The sequence below is a fragment of the Neopelma chrysocephalum genome, unplaced genomic scaffold (assembly GCF_003984885.1).
Source record: "Neopelma chrysocephalum unplaced genomic scaffold, ASM398488v2 Primary Assembly neopelma1_23b, whole genome shotgun sequence".
In the NCBI taxonomy this organism is placed as follows: Eukaryota; Metazoa; Chordata; class Aves; order Passeriformes; family Pipridae; genus Neopelma; species Neopelma chrysocephalum.
Genome location: NW_020897692.1, coordinates 16,315,883 through 16,343,057, shown reverse-complemented (window position 1 = coordinate 16,343,057; position 27,175 = coordinate 16,315,883). Strand labels below are relative to the sequence as shown.

At 36.8% G+C, this 27,175-nt stretch overlaps 1 protein-coding gene across 1 annotated transcript in view; it reads right to left on the bottom strand.

Annotated features, from left to right (window-relative positions):
• The window catches only part of EYS (eyes shut homolog), an 868,863-nt gene that overhangs the window by 140,943 nt on the left and 700,745 nt on the right, over positions 1 to 27,175 (bottom strand). Inside the window, exons 38-39 of the mRNA XM_027698171.1 lie at positions 15,702 to 15,866; positions 8,974 to 9,127 (exon numbers count right to left, since the gene is read on the bottom strand). Coding sequence (XP_027553972.1) covers positions 8,974 to 9,127; positions 15,702 to 15,866 — 319 coding nt within the window. The remainder of the gene's footprint in view (positions 1 to 8,973; positions 9,128 to 15,701; positions 15,867 to 27,175) is intronic.

The window sequence follows — 27,175 nt, the reverse complement described above, 5'->3', positions numbered from 1 at the left end:
AACACTATTGCCATAAAAAGCTCAGTGAATTACCTATGTTGAGGATAAAAAAAAAGGTGAAAGAATCACAGAATCATTTAGGTTGGAAAAGACCTCCAAGATCATCGAGTCCAGCCTTTGACCAATCTCCACCTTGTCAACTAGAGTATGGCACTAAGAGCCACATCCAGTTGTTTCTTGAACGCCTCCAGAGAGGATGATTCTACCACCTCCCTGGGCAGCCTACCAATGCCTGACCACACTTTCAGTGAAGTCCAACCTGAACCTCCCCTGGCAGAGCTCGAGACCATTTCCTCTTGTCCTGTCACTAGTTGCCTGGGATAAGAGACTGACCCCCAACTTGCTCCAACCTCCTTTCAGGTAGTCATAGAGGGTGTCCTTTTCTACAGGCTAAACATCTCCAACTCCCTCAGCCATTCCTCATATGACTTACTCTCTAGACCCTTCCCAAGCTCCATTACCCTTCTCTGGACACAGTCCAGCACCTCAATGTCTTTCTTGAAGTGAGGGGCCCAGAACTAGACACAAGATTCAAAGTGCAGCCTCATCAGTGACAAGGACAGGGGGCCAATCACTTTCCTGGTCCTGCTGACCACACTGTTCCTCACACAGGCCAGGATGCCATTGGCCTTCTTGGTCACCCGCACACACTACTGGCTCATGTTCAGCTGCTGTCTGCTAGCACCCCCAGGTCCTTTTCCTCTGGTCAGCTTTTCAACCACTCTGCCCCAATCATGTAGTGCTGTCTGGGGTTGTTGTGACTGAAAAGTAGGACCTGGCAGTTGGCCTAGTTGAACCTCATGCCCTTGGCCTCGGTCCATCTATCCAGCCTGTCCAGATCCCTCTGCAAAGGCTTTCTGCCTTCCAGCAGATCAACAGGCCCAGCCAACTTAGTGTTGTCCATGAACTTACCGAGGATACATTCAATCCCCTCATCCAGATCATCAATAAACATATTAAACAGGACTGGCCCCAATATTGAGCCTTGGGGAACTTCACTAGGGACAGACCATCAACTGGATGTGCACCATTTACCACCACTCTCTGGGTGCAGCATTGCAGCTGGTTTTTAATCCAGTGAACAGCGTACCTGTCCAAGTCATGGACTGCCAGCTTTCCCAGGAAAAAGAATAGAATTCTTAAGCCAGTGTGTACTGTATGGAAATAATAAAACAGTAGTCTGAAAGATTTTATCATAAAAATACTTCTAATAGATGAGGGAAAGGCTGTGGATGTTGTTCACTTGAACTTTACTAAGCCTTTGATACTGCTTCTCACTGGATTTTCCTGAAGACGCTGGCAGCCCATGGCTTGGACAGGTAAAAAACTGACTGGGTGGGTGGGCCCAGAGTGTGGTGGTGAATGGAGTTACATCCAATTGGTGGCCAGTCACAAGTGCTGCCTGCCAAGGCTCAGTATTGGGGCCAGCTCTGTCGAATGTCTTCATCCATGATCTGGACTTCTGGGGAAGTCTTCTTATTTCTGCAGGTCCTTGCCATTTCAAACTTCCGTTCTTCTGCATTGTTCGACCTCCCTCCCTTCCGTATGTGCCAGTGGGGCAGATTTCGTCTGTTGGCCATGGGCTGTGGGTCCACTGCAGACTGTGCTTCTAACTAGATTTGTTGTTAAATTGTACTAAGACCATTCTGGCTCACCAGACTTGGAATATACATCCTTTTTGAAACAAGATGTGACAGATAAGCTAGTCTGTGAGCTTGTAAATCTGTAACTACCAGTCCATCATTTCATAACTATAAAAGCCCAGTCCAAAATTCCATATAGTGTGGAGCTTCTCCAATGAAGCAGGGATGCCTCTTCATGGTTACTCCCCGGGGGTTAAGAGAAAGAGAGAGATCTGCCCACTATCTCATATGGTGAGTTATATCAATCTCTACTTAATGATTGTTTCTTTTAGTAGCTTCAATACAATTGCTTTAATATAATTGTTTTGTTACAGTGCACTATATTGCTTTGTTATATAACACTTTACTAGTAGATTTTGGTTTTTTTTTGCTTTTAGACTGTGTAGTAAATAATTCTGATTAGGATCTTTTGTCTGTTCACCTGTTTGTTAATTTGTCATAATAAATAATTCATTTATATAAATCTTTCTGTTTTGCCATCATTAAAACCTGTGGGACAAAGTGGTTTAACCATACCTCTATAATTCCTTTAAATTTAAACCACTAACACAATCCGAGCCTAAGATAGGATTCAGCCACACCTAAACCCTTCCCTGAGAAGGAGTTTAGAAAGTGAGGGAGTCCCTTCTGCACCTTGAGACTCACTGGTAAGGCTTTGTTTTTTAAAACTTTGTCTAAGCCTTCCGCTCTCCCATGACACTTACCAGTCATGGACCTACATTCTTTATGTGTCCTTGTGTCATGGCTTAAGCCTAGCTGGCAATTACACACCACCCCATATCCACTCACATATTATTTTCTTAATAATTAAAATGAAGTAGAATATAATAGTAATAGATAATGATAATAAAAAGGAAAAACAAGTGATGTGCAATACGATTGCTCACCACCTACTAACCGATGCCAGACCCCGTCCCCACAGCTCCATTAGCCCCCCATTCTGGGTAAGTCCCCCAATTTATACACTGGGCATGACATTCCATAGTGTGCAATATCTCTTTGGCCAGTTCAAGTCACCTGTCCTGGCCACGTTCCCTCATAGTTTCTTTATTTTGTGTACCTCCTTACTGGCAGAGTGTGAGACACAAAAAACAAGCCCTTGACTTAGGATAAACATGAATTAGCAACAACCAAAACTTCAATGTGTTATCAAAATTATTCTCATACTGAATGCAAAGCACGGCACTATACCAGCTGCGGAGAAGAAATTAACTCTATCCCAGCTGAAAACAGGACATTCTGCTTGAGCACGAATGTTGGAAGGATCTCAAGAGGTCCTTTCCAATCTAAACAATCATGTGATTCTGTCTTTTTCCATTATTGACATATTCCTGTAAGGTCAGTTAATTTAAGAAGATGTAGTGTAAATCCAGAGCATGAAGTGTACAGGAATTCAAACATCATCTCTTCAAGTCAGTAGCTAATAAGCTTGAATAGCCGTAGCAGTGGGTTTGTTGGCTTTGACAGATCACAGATGAAATATTGCATTCTGCTGCAGAATGAAAGCGAAAAAAGTTGTTTCAGAAAGTGACCTATGTTTCTAAACACACTGACTGTTCTGTTCAAACACAGAATCTGAAACTGAAACAAAACCAAAAGGTAATCTTTTTTGTACTCTTTATGAGAATCCATTTTCTTATTTGAGTTATTCCAGCTAGTATGCCACTCAGAATGATTTAACTAGCTGATTCTAATGTTCCAGTTTTTTGTTTTCAATTTTAATTGCATATACCAGAATTTATATGCATTAGTTTGATGTAATGCATCTCTTAGGGGACTGTTTTTGAGACTGAATAACAGATGTAGTGACTTACCTGTGTAAAACTGTAACGGCTGGATTGATGGAACTGGAATTAAGGCTTACAGAGAATAAACATTATATAGGCATACACTGCAAAAACTTTCCTACCTTATAGTGGCAAATGTGATGATAATTTTACAAATTTTTCAATTTCTATAGAAAAGGCAGTAAACACAAATGTGTATAGTTGTATATATAGTCCTTCTAAAAGTAATTACAACTTTGATTCAAAATTTATGAAATATACTGTGGCAGTGAATCTGTCTTGTATGGGAAGCTGTGGTTTGAGTGTGTTTCAAAATGGCTTTGTTGTAGTCTCTTTGCTAACTCAGGTTCTTCTTCCCAAAATCCCCCCTGGCCAGTTCTTATCTCTGTCTCAGGAATGTCCTGAGAAGATATCAAGAAGTCTTCTCATTGGTCTCTTGTTAACCCCTTCCTTATTTGGCTGTTCCCCGCCTGATTGGTGTTTTGTAAGACCCCTTACCTTACATGGTCCCTTTTGACCCTCCCAAGAGCTTTATAAACCCCTAACCACAATAAACTCCCGCTCGCCTCCTCTCCACGTGCTGTGTGCTGTCTCTCTGGCTGCCATGGGAACACGTGGGTGGGGAGAGGGGTGAGCACCTAACCCCTCCATGCGTCCAGGACCCTGAAGAAACCCCTGGAACTGGAGTAACCCCTTCCCTATCCACCTCAAGCCTTCGGAAATGGAACCCCACAATGGGAGGAATGCACCCAGAATATACCTAATGTCCTATAGTATTTCCAGTTCTATGCAACACAACATCTACACAGGTATGATTCATGTATATGTTGACTTAAAAATTAAGTATAGAGTACGTAAAATATTTCTTTTTAAAACCACATCTAAATGTGTTTTCTTTAACAATTTATAAATTCATATTATAGAATAGTAATTCTTCAATGTCTCTGAAGATTGCTTTCACTGTTAATCTTCAAATAATTTAAAAAAGGTGAGGTGTGATATTTGTTGGCGACATTGCACCAAGATGGCTCAAGTTATCTGCCAAAACACCTTTCCATTTATCATTCGTCACATAACTGGTTATGCAGGAAGTCGGTATTGCAAGTACGAAGCCTAGGCTACACAATGTACCTGCTCAGATACAAAACCTGCTGCTCAGATGTTTCCAAATCATCAAAAAAAATTCCTGTATTCGTAGGTAACTGGTAATATTGGAAAGAATAGCAAGACATCAGAAAATTAGTAATTTTTTTTGTTTACTGATTTAATGCAATCTTCAGTAATACTTGCAGACTGTGCAGAGCACCCAGCACCTGTAACACTAATAAAAAGATGACTTGAAAGTATACACTAATATGAAAACTTACATATCTCTAGAATAATGAAATGAAATAGGTAAACATCATGATTCAAAATAAACCAACAGATTGTATGGATGGTGATTTACACATTCATTTAAAAAACATTTTAAGAATGCACATGCATTTAAAAACTTTGTAAAATAGTTCAGACAACTGTTTTCCTCTTCTGTGGAAAAGGAGGAAGTAGGAGTGCAGGTAAAATCATGGACACTGATAATATAATCATGTAGTTTGCAATTAGTACATTAGACCTTACCAAAGTTTCCATGTGGAGGTACAAAAACATGTTGAGGACTTTCACAGTTCACAATGTGCCATCTGCTTTTGAAGGTGGAAGACCAAATAATAAACTTCAGCAGCTTCTGTACCGCTGCATGGTCTAAGCAAGAGCTGGCCAAACAACATTAACTGAATAATGTATTTAACAAACAAACTCTTTAAAGACAGCTAAAGGTGCCCTTCTCAGCCATTGGTAAATACTCACATTTATTCTACTAATTAAAGTGTGACAGGAAACTGGAAACAACTACATTCAATATGCTCACTTGGAAGATACATGAAATGTTAATGTACATAATACTATGATCTAGCTCTGTGGGGATGGACACTTTATTCATTAAATTCCAGAGAACAATTCTGAAAATTCTGCAGGTAAATAAGATGGAAAAGAGTGATGCTATCATAGGCAAGATTTTAATTAATGCTTGACTAGAATCTCCCAAACAGAAAAGGATCCAGTGTTTTCCATTACTGTGTAGAAAAGACAATCTAAAAACTTCTTAAGGAAATATAATTTTTAAAAATATCATTCAGAGAAGAAAAGTGTAAGATGTCTATAAAATATTAGTATTCCTACTCTAAAAGCTAAAATTCACCCCACTATCAAGAAAAATCAAAATCCTGGTGACTTATTATCTCAATCTTTGCTTGCTAAATTTACTTACCATCAGCCACTGAATTGAAGAAACATCATCTTCTCCCATGACAGTCACATCACTTTAACCACAAAGTAGGGCAAATTTTGCATCAGCCAAATGCAATTCAGAGCCCAGACACAGAATGAAATGCATTTAAGCTAATGTTCTTTGAATAACTTTCAAGAACAAATCCATAAAACTAATCCAAACTACATTTCAAGTATGTTCTCAAAGCTTTAACTGAAAAGATCAATACAATCTCAATTATGAAACCACAGAAAATTAAACTGGAAGAAATACACATTTTCAAACCAGTACTCAAATCATTCTAAAATAAACGGAAATGGAAACAATGAATGAAACTGCATTTAAATACATTTCTAATTTCTTTAGGTAAGGCAAAAAAAAAGTAACAATTTGAGTTTTACTGACTTTTTTCTATAATGCTGTCATTTCACAGGGACCATAAAGACAATGACTGAACATTTATAACTCATTTAATCTTTATCAGGTTTGAAAAAAATGACCATACCTAAGGAAACCAATCATATCGTTACGAAAAAAGAATAGCTAGCTGTAAACTATCAGAATGTATTAGTTTCTTGCACATGGTGGATTTAGAAGGAAAAAAGTCTGAAAAGGTGACAATCTGCTTCTATGGACGCTATTGGATGTGTTAGTTGTGGCATTTAACCGGTGGAGTTATAGTTGCATCCAGAACTGGAATAACTGTCAAATATGATGCTAAAGACTTATTCAAAGCCAAGTGTAACAGAACTATTGTCCGCCAACTGGCAAGTTTTCAAACAGTAACAAAAATAGATATTTATTCCAGTCTTTATCTCTTTTTCTGCATTACAGGGAAAAAACCCCACACATTAATTTTGCAGGTAAAACATACCAATAGAATTATCCAACAGCCACTGAGAACACAAATCAACGGTTTTGTCATAGATTCATATTTTATTGGCTACAAGATCTTGGGGGGCCACAAATGCCTTCTTAAGTTTGCTTTTTCCTTTGGCAGAGGTTAGGGATGATTGCTGAAGGATCATAATTTTATTGCGGCTTGGTGAAGGATATACTGCTTTCTTTAAATTTTAGAAGAACTCGCAAGAATAATCACTAGTCGTTTTGAAGGCCAAGGTCATAAACTGAAATGCATGTAAATCCCTGCCAGTCATAGTCTACAATCATACCTTACAAGTTATTTAGTATGTCACTGTTTCAAAGATAGCAGTATAAAATAGTAATAAACAAAGGTAATGTGTAAATTGAACAGACATTACTTTTTAGTGTAATATCATGGAGAATGAAGCCATAAATACACAGGTGTTAATTTTAAGGTAGAAAAAGATGAAAGTAAATTTATTTTTCTGTATGAACTTGAACTCTATGACTAGAATCAATCTTTTCATTGCTATTTAGCTGCATTTTTTGCTAAGATATTATCAGGCTTTGAAATCTGCACAGCATTTTAATGTCTTAATCTTATGAAGCAGGGCAATGCTACCACAGATAATACAGTGCAGACAATCACCTGACCAATGTCTCACACAAGAGTAGTCTCTGAGATTAAAAAATTCCTTAGAATAGTTTACTAGTATCAAACTGTATACCTCTATCAAGTACTTTCCCAGGGAAAAAACCTCTATATCTGCCAGATCATAAGGAGAGGAAGGGATAGAATTTCCTTTGTAAATTTTATACACTTTTACAACCTGTACAAAAATCCTAAAATAAATACATTGTCATCTAATAAGTAATTTGATTTGAAAGTATGCTATGTGACTTTGCTTCATTAATACTAGATGTTAATACTAAGACAGCATAAAAGGAAAAAAAATACTGTTCTAAATGGAGCATAAGAGTAATGTATAGACCTGTGGCTGAGAAGAAATATAGGATGGAAATGACACAGTTTCTTAAATGGCAGATCCTTCCTTATATTGAAAAGAGGATTTATATTTTAACACAAGTTTGTTTCTAAAAGAAGGGGTAAAGCTTATGGGGTAACCATACAATCTAACAAACACCCCCCGCCCCGAACAGTCTCTTCTCCCCGTGTCAATCTACTCTGTATACTGAGATCAATAAACCTCCATTATTTTAGAATTTATCAACATTTACATCATAGAGAAACAGCTCAAAAGGCAAACACAAAAAATCTTATGATTATGCTTTTATTTTCCTGTTTTCATAGTAAGAGGCAATTTTGAGAAGTCTGATGTGCATGTTTCAAGGCAAATTTTGCAGTCTCCTTCACATACCATCCTCTAACAGCAAAAATAGTCCTAGCTAGAACTACCTTTAATTTAATAATTTGTGCAGTAAGTTCCCTCAACTCACAAATATTTCCAGTTCAGGTGCACCAATTATCTCTAATACTTTAACTTGTGTAAGAAATAAAATATTATCCTAATCACAGTAATTTGAAATTTTATATGGGTGTCAGAATTATTTCTAAAATGATTTTGAAGATTGAATACTTTACCAGTCTTTAACATTACTAATATAAATCTAACACAACATTTATACTTTTTCTTCTTTACCTTTTACCTATCTTGCACATATGAAATTCCATGACTAGAAAAGAGTTAATCCATTACCAAGGCATGATACTAATACCTTTTTCAGAATGGTACATTGACCATTCTGAGAACTATTGTGTGTACTAGGTGAAAAATGACAGTACTGCTCAGCCACCACTGTATAATGTTGACAGTACAGTTGCATATGTAGATACAACAGCTTATAGAATAATAATGTAGTTTGGAAAAGACTTTGCAAATCACCAAGTACACCTGGCATTGTGAGATGTTGTTAGTATGTTCATTTTTAATTTTTCATCTTAAAGAATAAATCAGTCCTATATTTAGCACAGGAATTCTGACAACAAATTTAATTTATTCAATGTGTAAATTAATAAGCATAAATTATGAACTCCCTATCTGTAACCTCCAATGTTATGTTTAAATTGTTTCAGTTCTCAAAACAACTTCATCTGTATCTGTAAAAGTATTTGGAGATTGAAAGATTCATAAGTTCTCCAAAGGACTGAAATAATCTTAAATTTTAGTGTGAACTAAAAGGTATTTTCAATCAAGGAGACTATCTTATGAAAATAGTTTCCAAATATGCATACAATTTTGCTTTCCAATATGACTTGTCTTTATCGTGAAAAAAAAGAAAAGTGGAATCACACTTTACTGCTCAATATATATGACTAAAACTCTTTTGGTGTAACCCCGTGGTAAATTCTTACCTTATTGTGATAGGGACAAGTATACCCTTGCTAACAGATTGGTTGATGGATATAGTCAGAATGTTCTGAGAGTTTCCACAGCTGAATCGAACGGTTGGTTTTCCTTCCACAAGATACAAGTGAAGAAACTGTTCTCCAAAATTCCTTTCACTAGCTTTGAAAACAAAAATGGAGATAGTCACACTTCTGAAAGTGTAGGACCTCACAAAACTATTTCGCAGTACTTGTACACCATCGCCAACCACAATGCCTATGTGACATTGAGGACTCTTTTATCCATATACAGGACTCTTCTTGAGTGACTGTGAGGTAAAACCCCAAACTTTGTATCAATTGATAACAGTTAAAAGAAAATAACCAAAAGAAAAAATTTACTTACTACCAATGTAGTTGCATAATTCTTACAGAGATCTTTAATTGAAGATGAACTTTTCTCTATATATAGCAGTATCAGTAAGGTGACAGAGGTAACAATAAAAAAATTAAATCACATTCATTCCGATTTTTAAAATTAATTATAGAAAACAAAAATTATAACAGAACATCTCTTTCTTATAATAGCTGTTAAGATTATGAAAAATTCACCTTTCCCAATTGATAATACATTTCAGACTTGGTGAGAACAAAAATTACCTACAAAACATCACACATACTGCGTTATTTGCACAGTTCAAACTAAGAATAAAAAGATGCCTAAGTTCACTTCCCCTAAATAGTATATTACAAATTGTAAATAGGACAGCAAAATATTTATATTTAAATGATCAATGGCACATGGTTCATCTACAAAAAAAAAGAACTAAAACCTATAGTAGCAAATTATATTGGGTGAGTAATTTTTTATGAATTTGTCCTTTGAATTTCCTGTTTACAATTTTTACTCCCCTTTAAGACAAACTGTTAAAATGTTAATCTGGTTTTTTCTCTGTGTTTTACTATATTTAACTGAAGTTAAAGACTCAATAGCTGGGTCATGAAGTTGAATTTACTGCATATATTTGTTTGATGTACTACCACCTGTGAGTAGGAGGCCCAGGACCTGGCACGGGTATCAGATATGTGGGAGATTTATGCTGATATTTGTAGAATCCCTGACTGTGGAGTGCCTGGGGGATGGGTGTGTGAGTGTTGAGTGAATGTGTCCCTGAGCCATGTGAGTAGGAGGTCCCTGTGGTGGGTCAGGCAGCCTGGGATCTGGGCTGACTTTCAGCAGCTGTACAGGAGGGAGTCCCAGGCCTAGAGCTGTTGGAGGGGCCACAACTTAGAACAGCCCTTAACCTGAGGCAACAGTGTCTGCAACTGCCTGATCATTTCCTTTTGTCTAGTTCGTAGTAGAAAGAGTTCACAACATAAACTCCCTCCTCAAGAGCAGCTTTCTAGTCAACATAGCATTTCTTCAGTCTGTTACAAATCCTGATGACCTACTGAAAGTCTTTTACGCTTAGACATATTTTGCATTCTGAATACCTAATTAAATCCAAGCTATTTTAATTTGACTGAATTTTATGCCTTTGGCTTTTACAGTAGTCCGATAATTCTCTTGCAAAATGTATTGCCCTATCGCTGTTAAGAGTCGCTGCTTTTTAACCCTTACATAACTGATTGAATCATTTGCTTCCTTATCTTCTCCCCTTCCTGCACTTGCTGTTCCTGACGTTTCCAATTTCTACCAGTAAGTAAATCTCTTGTTATACTGAAGTCAGAGAGAATAAAATGGGAGAGGGTTGTGAATGTATATACTAACAACATGTCTTGAAAAAGTGAAGTTACAGACAAACAGCTTTTTTCTCTTCTCCCAGTGAGTCACTCTGTCCATTCATATTGCCCACTAGTGAAAACTTGGAAGAAGGTCCTCATTATTGCCAGTAAATAAAAAATCTCAGACAGATCCCCAAAAGGCAGCATTATTCCTTGAAACCTCAGTGAGCATTACAGATTGAAATCCAGGGAGTGCTTTTAAGTCACAATTATAGATGACTGAGTTCTTCATATTACTTGCTAGGTGGTATGAGATCCTTTGAAAGGAGAGTCCTTTAAATCTTTTTATGGTGAACATGGGGAGACAATGTGAAAGAGCATATATGGTGGGCAGTTACCTTCAAAGCAAAAGCCCGAGTCCTAAACAAAATATTTGGGTTCTGGGAACTGACAGAGATCAGGAACCATCTGAGAAAAAAATCTTGTTGAATATCAGGGGTAACATATATTGACCTTAGCAGAGATTATGTCAAAGAAACCAGATCTCAGCAATCATCCTTTCACAGAAAACTGCAAGGTGGTAGGCTATTTTTGTAGTTGTGTGATGACAGGCAAGTGGTCACTGGCTTCAAATGACTGCCTATCTAAGAACCAGATTTAAATTCCCGTTAAACTATGGGGTGATGCTTTATTAAGCAAAAATATATTTTGACATGGAGGAGGGATATTGTTAAACGTTCTACTTGAGAATGCCAGCTGAAATAAGAGACAAATAAACTACAACTGAAATGGCTGTAGTGCCCATCTTTAGTTTCAGAAAGGAGGTAGAATATGGGTAGATCTGGAGAGCAGAGCTTCTGAGCACACAGGAAATAATTTAGGAGCACAATTTATGAAAATGTTGTCCTCAAGGAATGCTATAAACCTGGGCCGTGATATCTGAAATCCAACTGTCAGAAGTTATAGACTACCATATATAGTAGAAGTTAAACAATCTGTCCTTGAAGGGATTGTGAGCAGCATTGTGCCGACTCTATTAAAAGTGAAAATGACGAAGTAAAACTTTAGTGTTCATCAGGTTTTTATGACCACTTACAATTTATGGTGCTTTGTGGCTAAATATCACAATTTGTTTTGACATGTTGATGAAATTAAATCATGCAAACAAGTAAAATCATTAAGGAATAGAATGAAGAGTGTATGAATGCATACTATGTTCCACGAGTAAATAGTTCTCAAATGATGGCTAATCTTTATTGGCACAAATGTAATAATTGTGTATATATTAAAACATTTTCTCCTGACATATCTAAACAGAAATCGTCTCACATTCTACCAACAATTTAAACGTAAAGTAACTGCAAAAAGGCCAGATAGTTTTAGTCCGTTGACTGTTATCATTAATAGGTTTCTTAAATACATACTGAAATAATGAAAACATTAGAAGTATATTTTTCTTTATATTAAAACAGATGATGGTTTATAATCTACTAAAAATAATGTGCAAAGCCACTCCTATTGCATTGGCTTCTTTGCCTCTGATATATAAAGTAATTTTCTATAAATCATATTCAAGATTCTATGATTCTATAGTATCTTATCTCTTTCCCCATGTTTCTAACAGGAAATCTATTTTTGGCTACCTCTGCAAATAACAGTTAGTCCTTGGTATTCGTTACTTTCAACCAAACATTGATAAAATCCTTGCTAATAAAGGTATCATAGAGAAAAATTATTTTCAACAACAATATGGTGTGATTTAGTAAAGTGAAACGCCTAGCACATTTGCTGATTCTCATACTCTGCCCATTGGTTGGCCTGTTAAGTAGGCTTCTTTTCTCTATATATGTATTTTGTTTTTCTTATATATATTTGAATATATATATATTTGCACTAAGTGCTAAAATGTATTTCAACAATGCATTGAAATTTTAGAGCATTCACTAATTTTTATTTTATGATTCTGACTTTAATAATCTTCTTGTGCAAATCTATTTGTATATCAATAGCATCTTGTCTGAGATTTCTCATTGTAATTAAATGTTTACTAGTTATCTTCCAGAGAAACAGATGTAGCCTCATCACCGTCTGATAGTAACAGGTGTGTTTGTAAAATGTATAATCTGAAGGTGGACTAATTTTAAAAAAAGTAATAAAATCTGTAACTATTTTCTAGTAAAATACATCTGAAAGAAGCAGATCACTGTGATATTCTTCCTATTAAAAAAATTATTTTGACAAAAAAGATTTTTTATTTATGAATGTCTAAAACTTATTGTAACCTTAATTATGAAGCTATTGTTAACATGCATATATTAACAGAATATGAAAATTTTGGGAATACTAATGTTTTTAATTCTGCAGTTCTTGTACCTAGTGAGTGCACAAGCCTCAAGTTACTTTCTGCTGACAGTTCATTCCTCAGATGTTTGATGGTAACATAGCTTCAAAAAAGCAGCAGTAGAAGCACAAGTTGTACTACTATTAGAAAGAGAACAGCTGACAACAGCAGCTCCTCTTTTGAAGTCGTTAGAAGGGAAAATGAAAGACAGAGCAAGGAGCAAAAAATGGAGATGAAAGAAGAACAGAGGGAGCATATGAGGAAACTTGCAAAGGATATACTTATCTGACAGAAGAGTTTGAGGCCTGCGTACAGAAATAATTAAAATAATTAAAAAATTCCAGATAGTCTGCATAGACAGTGTTCATTCATAAAACACTAGAGATTTTTATTTATGAATTTTTCTAATATTGTATTTTAAATTTATGTAAAACTAAATAAGAATACTGATATGGACAATCATGACAAATATTTTTATCATTTGGAAAGGTATCTAATTAGCAGAGAGACATAAAACAAAAAAAGAAACAGTAAAAAAAAAGGAAAAGAAGCTGGGGAACAGAGCCTGATAAAGTCTAAGTAGAACTGTTAAACTAAATAGCAACTAATGTTGTTATAGAGCTAATAGAGTTCTATAAGATATGCAGTCATCCATTACTTTTTGCGTTTGTGTTCCACAGCCAGCAAGAGATCCAATTTTACTTTTTTTTTTTTTTAGCTTAACAGAAATCTAAGCTTAGTAGAAAACCTATTGGTCACCAAAAAAGTGGAGTTTTTCAAGTTAGTTAAAGTCCTATTTTAGGGATAACAAAGGGAATGGGAATGTAAGTATGGTGTGCTACTGGGAACCAATGAAGCAAAAGTGAGTGAAACAACTGTTTGAAAACGCGTAAAAATTATCCCAAGGTCCTGGAGCTACCTAAGCTCAGTGTTAGGGTGATAACTGAACTCATACCACTCATCCTTATACTCCCTTCTTCCTTCTCTCTGGGTTCAGGAAAGGACAAGAAGGGAGCTGTGACACTGCCCATGGAAGTCTCAGATGCGAGTAAATGGAAAGTAAAACCTGCATGGTTCTCCACTAATACCATTCTATCTTTCCAGAAAGTGGAAAGACAAATGTTCTAAGCAATGTGAAGTTCTCAAATACTACTGTAACAAAATCTCTGCAAATACCTCAAAAATACCATATTAATGATTTTCCACAGGCTATTTCCACAAAATAGCTGAACCGCTATTAGGTTGCATGCAGGTTCTCTTCTAGATCTACATGATCTAGAAAAGAAAATGGAGTTGTTTTTTTTTTTCACAGAGATGCTTACTTAGGGCTTACGTGTAGATAGCAAGCTTTAATTTTGGTTGAAAGCCAATTACTTTGCACTGATGAGACAAACAAAATCACTACATGCCAAATATATTCAAAGTACTTCCAGTGACCTTCCTTGGATTCTTCTTCAAGGGTGAATAACTCCTCTTGAAGTTGAAATAACTAACAAGTACAAAACACTTCAACGTAAAGAACTGCCACATAACCATGATTCTTAGCAAAGTCTGCAGCACTGTAGCTTAGGCAGCTGCAGCAACAGCCCAGCTATAACACACAAGGACTTGAGATACCATTTTGAAAAGCAGTAAACATAAATGTTCAATCTGGGGGAACAGTGTTTCACATCTAAATTAAATGTAATACAAATAATAATAAAAGGCATAACTAAATAATGCCATGAAGCTTATATTACTTTTAACCCTGGCTTTCAGATATGTATATATTGCAGGTGAATTCACATATATTACTTCCATATTAGTGTAAAACAAACAAAAATTATCAAAATGATTTTTGTTATATCAATAAGGTTTCTTTATGTAGAGAAACCCTAGGAAGCAGCAGTGAACTGAGAATGCTCCTAATGATTTTGCCTATCTGGAGAAAATTTATCAAATAAATATATTTTTCTATTTCTTCTTGGGTTCAGGAAGAAATCGCCTCACTTTCCATGTTTTCTATTTAGACAGAAATTGCAAGATAAAATATACAATAAAATACTCAACTAGCAGAGAAGGCTGTTTTTTCTTGCTGACTAGTGACAATCATACTTCTGTCTAAGTGAGGAATGAAACATGCAGGCAAGAAGCAACTTTTTTATGTAGTATTAACAGGCATACTTCCAGGTCTGGAATTAACTCTCTGGGGACCACAAAAGAATCCTCCTAAGTGTGAAATCACAGTAAATACTGTGAAATATGGCAAAATTGCAGAACTTTAGATAGCTCTGTAAATCAAGAATTCAGAACCAGGATCAAAATTATAATAAGTGAGACTCAACGCAACTCTGAAGAAGCTGTTTCTCTGTAATAAGTTGTTCAAAACTTCTTCAACATTAGTATTTTAGAGCTGTAACACTTACAACTGGAGTCATATGCTTACTATGTTCTTTCTTGTCAGGAAGCAGCATTTTCAGTTGTAAGTTATGTTTTGCTCAATGAGTCATAAATTAAAGAACTTTCCAGAGGAACACAAGGAACAATGGTTAGAATTTTATAATGCATCATGCATTAGAATACCAAAAGGCTTCTACTGCATTTTAATGAATGTTTTTGAAGAGGAAATGCCAGCTGATGTACACTGAAGTTAATAAGGACCTGAAGGAGCTAAAACTGATACTTAGCTTCAAGTATCATTGGTACTCACTGTAAAGGATTGTGCCATTTAGAGAAGTTGTTTTCACTGTCAAGTACAGAGTCGTCAGATTGCTTGTTTCCTGCCCAGATGCAGTCCTGGTCTCAGATACAGATGTCAGAGAAGGTAGCTCCAAATAAGAATTTCCAGTGAAGGATGGAAAAAACAGCGTTGTGTCTGAAATGAATAACAAAAAGATAACTTTATTAATTTATTACAGAATAAAGTAATAAAATGCAATATAATCAGTGAAGCACATTTTAAAATATCCATTCTTCTGCATACCTGTGAATAGTGTAATCAACTATTTTATTCACCGAACATAAAATATTCAAATCAAATATGCAGAAAATGAAAATGTTCTAGCATCTGCATATTACCAGAAGTGAAAAGACCACTACAGGAGGGACTACAACTGGAAGATGCAATAAATTTCAAAAGATTGTCACAACTTTTTATCTTTACAGGTGTGTCCATGCAGAACTTCTGTTCTATGATTTCCCTGTGAAGTACTTTCGGTTTATATTTCTAGATAATAAAAAAGTTTTCTTCATTTTGAAGATACTCGTATGTTCTGGGCTTGAAATTGTGATGAGGATACCATTGGGCAATGTACACGTTTTTCCTCTAAACTACTCCTGTTTTGGAAATGAATGTTTGCAAAAGAAAATTTTTAACTTTGAAGGCTTAACATTTGCAACATTTATTGCATTAATTACTTTAGTCATTATGGTTTGGGGTTTTTTTACCCTGTAGCCATGACAATAATATCATTAAAGTAAGGAAAAATTGTCTAAAACTAATTGAGGTTGGGCAGAATGTCTTCCTCATGCCTTAAGCATTCTATTTGAGCAATACACCTTAAAGACTACCTGAATTCATCACTAGGGATATGAATAAGGAATGAGCAACAAGAAAAACAGTCTGATTTTAGGTAATATTTTTTCAAAGAAATTTTTATTTTAATGAACTAAAGGTATACAATGGATTTGTGATTGGTGATTACACATAGACATGACTAATACATGGATTTTTTTTCAAAATTTTTCACTTCATTAATTTTTCGTTTGTTTGTGAATCTGATCATGGTTTATTCTTTGCCATTTTTATTGGACTTCAGAAGAAAGGACGAAATGAAATGCCCAGATAAACAAACACGTCCTGAAGGTCAGTCATTAAAAACACCTCACACGCTGACAGAAAAAGTAAGTCAGGATGGAAAGCAAGAAGCAGTTATGTTTCTAAGTCATAGGTCTGTGTCGCAGTCTGAAAAGACTGGAAGGTTTGCTAAAGAGGATGAGTTATGGGACAAAACAAAACTCCTCTCTCTCAGCAATTGTGGATTTAAAATTTACGGGGCTTTACTCGAGGAAGTGTGGAAAACAGAAGAGATAACAACCCTTTATTAAAAGAAATATGTATGTTAGCAAAAACAGTTAAGAGCAGTAACAGAACACAACAAAACTATACAGTGGTCCTAGAAAAGCAAAGTCTCTGTCCTATTAGCGCAGTCCTAATCGTGGCCTGCAGGGGCGCTGTTGGATCGCAGAGGCGCAGAGCCTGCAGTTTGCTGTTGTGGTCGGTAGGGGGCGCTGCCGGGTCACTGAAGGTGCAGGGCCTGCAGTTCGCTGGTGTGGTCGGCAGGGGGCACTGCTGGGCTCCGGCGGCCACCATGGGGAAAAAGGGGGCCTGGGGCCAGTCTCAGATCACGGGGGGAGCCGAAAGGAAGATGGGGGACCCCCACCCCTCAAATGGAGGGAAAAAAAAAAGAGTAGGAAGGCAGTTCGCCCCTAGGGACTCACTGTGGCTCCCAGGTGGTGGCGTCTCAAGGAGCTCCTTTTTTTTCTCCTAGCAAGCACAGAGACTCTCCGATGAAACACAGCAGATTCGGGCTGGGGCCAAGAGGCAGCTTTCAGGCCAAGCTGAAATCAGCAGTCCAGGCTGGCCAGGGTGGGCAGTCAGGCAAACAGGCTTCCAGGCCTTCTCTCCAAAATGCTCTGCACACAGACCCTGTCTCTGTCCTCCAGAGAGGGCCCAGCAGAACTGCCCCTCTCCTGTCTGAGCAGAGCCAACCTTCCAATCGGCCATTAGCCAGGAACGTAGCCAGGCTCGCTAAATCTTTTGTCAGGCTAATGGCTTTTCCCTTCCCCCTTCCCTGTTTGGTGCTCCGTTTCTCTTACAGGGAAGCAGGGAAGGAAAAATTCCTCTTTCAGATTATAACCTATAACAGTCTGGAAAAATTAGGACTGTTGGAGAAAGTGGAAAAAACATGGGATGAAAAACTGCTTGGAATGTGAGGTAAAAGTCAAAGACATTACAAATCAGAAGTAGACCTGCACAGTTATGAAAGCATTGTTAGTCTAATTAAATTCATACTTTCAAGGGATACGTTATTAGGAGATCTAGCCAATGTAGTGCAGGGCCACAAATATGATTAAGGGACTGGGGTCTCTTTCATATGAGGAAAGGCTGAGAGACCAAGGACATCTAAGGTTGCAGAAGAGCAGGCTTGGGTAGATCTTATCAATGTCTGTAAATACCTGATTGGAGGGGATGGAGGTGAGGAGCCAAACATTTTTCAGTGGTGCCCTTGACAGGCAATGGGCACAAATCAAAACCCAGGAACTTACACCTGAACACATGAAAACTCTTTTTCACCATGAGGGTGGTCCAACACTGCCATAGGTTGTCCAGAGAGGTTTGTCAAGTCTCAATCCTTGGGGATTTTCAGAACCTGACTGGGCACGGTTGTGAGAAACCTGCTCTAGGTGATCCTGCTCTGCTTGAGCAGGTGGTTGGACAAGGTGGTCTCAAGAGGTCCCTTCCAACCTCAACAAATTGTTGATTCTGTTATCCTTCACAGAGAGGTTCTATGCAGACAACCTTAATTTTTATTCTTCGGGTCCTGTGCCTTCAGAAACCTCAGTGAAATTCAGTACTCATAATGTAGTGGTACATTGTGCAGCTAAAGCTCTTAAAAAGTCTTTTTTAAGGCAGTTTTCAAACAAAATTACTCAACTTCGAGATTAATTGTCCACAATTTATTTTCTACATTAAAAATAATATTTTGTGACGTTTCTTTCATCTAGGTGAAGGGGAGGGGGAGAGGAGAAAGAAAGTGAAGGGATATCTGGTCAGTCTTGAAAGGAAAAGACAATCTCATCAGTCCTTTGGGAGGGATAGTTTCCTTCAAAGGAGAGATGTCCTATAAAGACTTTAAACTTTCAAGGGAGTCCAGCACCCTGCATCCAGAAGTCTCTGCGCTAATGGTCAGTGAAAACTACTGAGAAAAAATGTTATTTCAACTTGGTGTCTACACCTGCAGTGCTGTGCCCAAAGAAGCCTAGGCCTCCATCGCCAGAGCCATGAAGTCCTCTCAGAAATCAGCAAAAGAGATACAGTAAATACAGACTGAGTCAGAGACAAATGCATACCTGGCCAACAAAGCCATCCAGAATTGCCAAGATGCAGAGCACATCTTCCTCCCTACGGAGTGCAAGTTATTAGCCTGCTGATCCTTAACAATCATTTTCTGCCCTAAAGCTGTACAACATCTGCAACCTGTTGTGAGCCTACAACATCAGTAAAGAGGTCACTGAGAGCACAGGGATTAGTCCTCTCCTTGGATGAAGGGCCTAAGTGAGAGAAAACAGATTTACTCTGTGTATTAAGAGCCTAAAATCTAGGTTTGTGATGAAATACGCAGATAAAATACTATGGGCAAAGCTGCTAGTCTGGAATAATTTTTCCACTTCTCTCATTCTACTAAACTCTTAATTAGCAGAAATTAAAGTTACATACAGCACTGAACATGACTGTCCACTGGTAGATTCCATGAGTCAGAGCCAAAGAGGGCATATGCTGAACTACAGTAAGCTAATAACAGGAATACTATCGATGCCAGCTACAACTCCATATACGGCTCTACCACAGTATTTTTGCACTGTTTTCTAGCAATATTTACAGATCTTCATATTTTAAGATGGTTGCTGGCAATAAGTAATTTTGTATTTAATTTATTTCACAGTACAGGTTAACAGAAGAAATAGTTACTTTATCCTATCCTGAGTCCTCTATCTAACACTGTCCTTGACTACAAGGGACTGTTCTCCACGGGGGTGGTGGTCTCCAAAGTGGAGTGCACCCTAAGGGGTTCTCAAGACAATTCACTGGGCTGCAGAAAAAAATATATTAGAATCACAGTAGTACATATAAGTAATATATAAATAAATGCTTACACATACATTGGTGACATCCTCAAAAATTTTTCACTGATGGAGTGTGCAATTAAAATGGTTTAAGGCCTTTGAGCAGAATGTAACTTTTTGAGATATTACCTGTTACTACAACAAATAGAGACAAATACTGATAGAAGATAGTGAGAAAGCTGATACAGTACAACTTCTCAAAGTCACACAGTTCTTTTAAACACAGTGTGTGTCCCTGCTTAATAAGCAAAATATCTTAATGAATTTTAGTCTCCAAATTGTATTTTTAGATATGTAAGCTTGATAAAACTTGACCCTACCTGCATACAAGCTTCATCTTTAGATAAAATTACGTCAGTGATCAAGAGGCAATATAATAAAATAAATATATATGAAAGACTCTGTAAGTACACAGAACAAGCAAATATAAGTAGCAACAGCTTTGCAGATCTCAATTATAGTAGAAGAAATAAAAATTTTCTAACTTATGCGGGAGTAAGGGGAAGAATAGAGTTTTCCACGGTTGGTAAAACAGAATCAACCTGTTTCCACTCCTACCTCCAATTTTCCATTTTCATTCTTTGATTTTTATGACAAGTTTGGCTTAGTACTGAATTCTACTGAATTCTATTAAAAATAGTATTTTCAATCTTGAAGATGGCAAGACTTGTCAACTACACCAGCCATCACTAAATAAATTCAAATGAGAAATAAGAAATAATTTTAACATCACAAAATCTTAGAAACAGAAGTAATGCAGTCATAATCTGGTAGCAGAGATCAGACCAAACATCTGACTAACTTGTCTATAATCTACGGAGTAGATAACTTCATTGAATGCCCTTGGTCCTCCTTAATAATGAAAAGAAATGGGTAATCCTTGAATATGATTTTCCTGACCTAATCATGACCTAAACCTGCCTATTTCTCTCTACTTGTTATAAAAGGACTTGAGGGTCACTAGTTTAGCTGTAAACATGTACGCCAGCACTATCTGAAGGTAGATGAACAATTCTTACTCTTGATGTTTGTGCATCAGAACTAAATTGCCTGCTGGAGGATTTTCTTTAGGCAAAACTAAATTAATACAGCATCTCTGAGTTGAAATGTTAAAGATGTGAACTGAACAGGATGTCAGAATATTTAGTCAGGGGCTTAAACTCTGAATTTGCTGTTTGCATCTTTTAGTTACAGTGGTAAAAATCTTCTTATAGGTATCTGAAACATGGACAGATTCTCTGCTTGTTCTTCTTTTCCATCACTCAGAGAATATAACAGAAGCACAGCTGCAAAAACTTCGCTGACTGGTGCAGCAAACCTTGTCCATATTATCAAGAATGGATGTGTTCCCAGCAGCCAGAAAGTCAGTTAAGCAGCAATATCAAGGGACTGATGAATACTGCTGATTTGCTCTATCCATCTCATGCTCACAGGATATCCCAGGGAACCAAATTTAACCACCTAAGAGTAATGTATTCTTTTATCTTATGTTCACAGTGTGAAGAAAATCAAAGTGAAATAAATATGATTTAGAAAATTCCTAGGGATTATGTCTGGAACATACAAAATCTGACTTGGGTATTTCATAAAGCATCACATAGTACATATGTGATGTACACATCTACAATAGTAGAGAAATACAGTAATCATTTCTTACAAAATAATTGATTAGCTGAGTTCAGTTGTTTCAAGACAATAAAATATGAAACAAATCTCACACTTGCTGCTTTCATTCATTTGTTTCAATACACAAAACCTTCTGCTAGCTGTAACTGAATTCCTACATCAGGAGGTAAAAAATCCTTATGAAATAAAATGTATAAGTTTTCTTTTATCAAGTCAGCCTAGTGTCTTGTTGATAATGCTCTCTGCTATCACCTGGAAGTTCTGAATTCAGATCATTGACTTAATTTCTTACTTTGAAGATTGCTAGAGGCTTTGAATGGCAGAAAGACTATATTTAATTGAGAAGACTTAGAGGAAGCACAGAGGGGCAATGGGTCACATAAGCAATCCTTAAGAGCAGGGCATTTATTCGTTTTCATTGAAGGGAACTGCCATACAAGTAGAGCAGCATTAGATGCAAAGAGTTTAAAAAATTCTGGGAAAATAAAGCTGAAGAAGCCTGTCAAACATACGTCTGCAAGGATACAATGAAACACAGAACAGAAGCAGGGATGATCAAAGGGATCTTATGGCTTCCAGAAGGAGAAACAGAACAGACCTATTTAACATGTAGAGGAAAATGTGAGCGAGAAATGACAACTCCATGATTTGCAAAAATAGAAGCTAAGGGCACGCAATGTTACTATCAAGTTGCACGGTTGAAAAACAAAAGGATATCTGGACTTGAGCAAAGCCTTTGACACCGCCTCCCGCAGCATACTCCTGAAAAATGTGGCAGCCCATGGCTTGGACAGGGGCACTCTCTGCTGGGTTAGGAACTGGCTGGAGGGCTGGGCCCAGAGAGTGGTGGTGAATGGTGCTGCATCCAGTTGGTGGTCGGTCACTAGTGGTGTCCTCCAGGGATCAGTGTTGGGGTCAGTCATGTTTAATATCTTTATTGATGATCTGGATGAGGGGATTGAGTCCATCATCAGCAAATTTGCAGATGACACTAAGCTGGGGGGACGTTGATCTGCTGGAAGGCAGGAGGGTTCTTCAGAGGGACCTGGACAAGCTGGAGAGATGGTCTGATTCCAGCGGGTTGAGGTTCAACAAGGCCAAGTGCTGAGTCCTCCACTTTGGCCACAACAACCCCATGCAGCGCTACAGGCTGGGCACAGAGTGGCTGGAGAGCAGCCAGACAGAGAGGGAGCTGGGAGTTTGGATTGACAGGAAGCTGAACATGAGCCAGTAGTGTGGCCAGGTGGCCAGTAAGGCCAATGGCACTCTGGCCTGTATGAGGAACAGTGTGGCCAGCAGGACCAGGCAAGTGACTCTTCCCCTGTAGTCAGTGCTGATGAGGCCACACCTTGAGTACTGTGTCCAGTTCTGGGCCCCTCAGTTCAGGAAGGATATTGAGGTGCTGGAGCAGGTGCAGAGAAGAGCAACAAGGCTGGTGAAGGGACTTGAGTACAAGTTCTGTGAGGAGAGGCTGAGGGAACTGGAGTTGTTTAGCCTGGAGAAGAGGAGGCTCAGGGGAGATCTCATCACATCTCTACAACTACGTCGGTCTCTTCTCCCAGGCAACCAGCAGCAGGACAAGAGGGCATGATCTTAAGCTTTACCAGGAGAGGTTGAAGCTGGATATTAGGAAGAAATTCTTTACAGAGAGTGTGATTAGACATTGGAATGGGTTGCCCAGGGAGGTGGTGCATTTACTGTCCTTGGAGGTTTTTAAGATGAGACTGGATGTGGCACTTAGTGCCGTGGTCTCATAACTATGGTGGTGTTGGATCAAGGGCTGAACTTGATGACCTCAAAGGTTTTTTCCAACCTGGTTGATTCTATGATTCCATGATATTCTTATTATCTTTTTGCAGAATGTTTGGGGTAATTTATTCCCAAAAGATATTATATGGGTCAAAAGTATATTAAAAAATAATGAAAAATTAAGAACAACACAGAGAAACCAATCCACCAGACTAGAAAGTAGGACTGAACCACAGTTCAGGAAATTCAGGTCTCACAGACTGGTGGAAGCTGAAGTAATGCAGTTGGGGAAAAAATCACAGTTGTCCTGGTTTACATATCTTTTTCAAAGTGTGATTGATTTTGCTCTGAGAAAGGATATAAAACTAGGTGTCCTCCTGGCCCAATCTGGCTTGTAATTTCTGTGTGACTTGTTCTGCTCTTGGTATTACTACTAAGATCGCACCACAGAAGATAAGAGAGAGGCAGACATTTAACATAAAGGAAATGAATGATTCCATAGATATCTGAAACACAGTAATTGTCATTACCTAGTGGGTAGAGTTACCCTCCTCTTTTGACAACTGTGTTGTAAAAAGTAGATCAAGGCAATGTAAATATGCTATTAGTTTTATTTCAAGGAAAAAAAATTTTCTGTTGATAGTTTTAGCATTCCTTAGATACTAAGAAGTTCAAGAGTTAGCTGCATGTCTGACAAAAAAAGATCAGAGTAAAGCAGTTTGATGCTCATATGCTTTGGGAAAAAGAGTCACATGAAGAAGAAAAAATATATTTTTCATATTCCTATTTTGAAGGCCTCAATATTCCTCTTCTAATTTCACATTTTAGGAGGGAAGAATTTTTTTTTTTCCTAGAACCTCGGTTGTTGTACATCAACAAAGTTATAACTGCATTAGTTCACAGCAGATAAGAATTCAGACAACTCCTGTGTGTCTGTGAAATGAAAGAAAATTACCTGCCTCACAGAATAAGAAGAAGCTTATTCAGTTAATGGGCATAAAACACGCTCACTAAACTGTTCAGATGAGAGGTGCTGTGTAATTATTAACTGCTGTTATTTTTTTTGGATATTACAAAGACATGTAAAGGAAGACCAGATCTGTAAGCAAGTAGAACAGACTGTCATGAAAAAAGAAAAAGAAAATTCTTCATTCATATTCAACTCAAGATTTTGTGAAAATAGGAATGACAGTAGTACCTCAACAGAAGGATAAAAAATAGTCAAGATGTTGGGTGTTGAAAAAATCCCAAACAATCTAGTCCTAAACCACAAACAGAATTATCATCTTACTACCTGTTTTTGATAGTTTTGAAAACAACACAGTGATTTATCTTTTTCTGTTTGATTAGCTTCATCTCCAAAATTTATTACTTTACTCCTAAGTGCATTGGATTTTGAAGCGGAAAGAATGTTCCTAATTGATACTTGTACCTAATCAGATGTATTTTACCACCTGCATTCAAAATGATGAATAAGTGCTTAACTCTTTTCCTGAATTTGACATAGAGGAAATTGGGAAGCTATTATCTAATATTTTTTTCAAGCTCAACATATTTGACAGGAAATATGGTCTTCCTGCAAAAACACCAGAGTTTTGTCTATTTTTAAAAACCGTTCCATCTAGGAGGGAAATGAAGGTGCTTTATATCCTAATTTATATATTTCTATCTTTCCCAATTACAGGAAAAAATTTAAGACAGATTTTTAATATCAGTAGGAGTTGTCATAATGGACTACTGTATGGAGTTGTCATAATGCCCTACTATATTTGATGCTGAAACCTTGGTTTGCTTTGAAGGTCGCTGTGACACCTTCACATTTTATGGCAAATTTTAATGCAGCAAGGACTTGTAAAAATCTTTTGAAGTTCCCTCATTAATATATTTGTTCTGTAAAATATCAGAGAAGGTGCACTCAAATATGAGCTTTCACAGTTTGGGTTCACATTTAATGAACTGGTAAAAGAAGTGAATGAAGTAAAGTATTGGCTTTCAGGGGGGAAAAAAGACATCTGTCATAATATGTTGGGAAACTCAGACTTTTCATGAAAAGCTGATGTACTAGAGATCATATATTACTCATTGTAATGAGAACTGTTTGTTTACACAAATGAATGAGCCCAATAGTTTAATTTTCTGTTGGTTTACATTGAGTGTCAGGTAAATGTTGACATATTTTATTTGTATGTTTGTAATTCCTGCGGTTATCAAAATTCCAAGACCATCTTTTGCTTTATGGAGTATCAATGCATTTTCAGTCACTTTAATTTTATCTTTGCCATTTAAGTTTAATTTTATGCTCTGCAATGGTGCTTGAACACATAAACTAACATTTCTATTCCAAAGGATCATAGAAATACTTGAAGAGTAATTGGCTATAAAAGTTTAATTTGGACAAATATTCAGACTTTTTCAGTGTGTGTCCTATTTAGTCAGTTGAAGAGGAATCTTCCATCTGGATAACACTACAGAATAATTTGTCATGTGGTTGGCACCAGATATTAGATGATCAATATTAAAAGTGAAATGAAATCTGAAGTTTTAAGAACACTAATTTTTTTGTGCTCATATAAATAACACAGTTTATGTATTACTACATTGTGTATGCAACATATTTTTATTAGTTTCCTGGGAAATTTTTATGAGATTTTGATTAGATTTTCTTATTATTATTTACCTATACAGATGCATAATTGACAGAATTGTCTAAATCTAATCTGATTTCTAATCTGAACTTGTTTTCATAGGTTCTCAGTGAAAACAAAATAGGAATATGAAAGCAATTTCTTCTCCACCTCTTAATTATATTGACAACTTGCTATGGCTTCTCTTGAGAATTGTAGCTAACTCCAGGGTCTGGTAGAAAAAAAAATCAACAAATAACAGGCAAAGAAGAATACTTAAAGGTTAAAATTATTAACAAATTAGGGTAGATTAATCTTCAGTTAGTATTCTGATACTAATTCAGAACAGGAATTAGAGAACCAGACATTTAACTGTATTTACCTTTCCTTTGAGAATGCAGAAAACAGTATTTTTCTGACTCCAAACAGTTTTGCTAATGTAATTTATTTTTTGGAGCCTAAATTTTCTGATAGAAAATGCAAAAATATAAAATGGACAAGTATCTCTATAGACATTTTGTCTCTTCCTTTCCCTCATTTTCTAATATTTACCACTGCTACATTGGTTAAAAATTACAAAATTAGAAACACCATCTACATATAATGGTAATTTTAAACATTTACACTAGACCATGTCTAATGTTGGTCTTATAAAAGTATTTTCCCAATTGATTTTAATATAATATTTAATGTGTTAAATTTAACAATAATTAAACCAATAATAATAAATCTGAATTGCAGTAACTTTGGTTGTTATCTTGACAATTATAAGATAGCAACATTTGGGGGAAGCATGTTCAATTGCAAATATTCATGTTTGCTTACTCTCAAAAGCAATAATTTCAAATATTTTAAATTGGCTCAGCGTTGTAGGCACACAACTAGTTCAGTCACATGAAATTGAAAAAGAATATTACAATAAGTAAACAAACTTATCTGGATTAAACTAATGAGGTGGCCAATTGAAAAGGCATGGTCTCATGCATAATTCTTAATTTTTTAGCAGATTTATTCAGCCAAGCTATGAAAGCAATACTGTCTGACATCTTAGGCTTTATCTTAGCTATAAACTGTTAATACCTTCATTCTTCCATTGCAAAACATAATTGGTAGAAGAACCAGATGAGATGGATGTTCAGTATTAAAGCTTTCAGTTCATCTGCTTGCTTTTTTCCGCTGATTTGATGTTACAGTGTTAGCAAACCCTTGCTATGGGTGTAGGTGAAACAGAAAGAGTAACTATTTAATTTACCTCTACATTGCCTTGCTTGTGCAAACA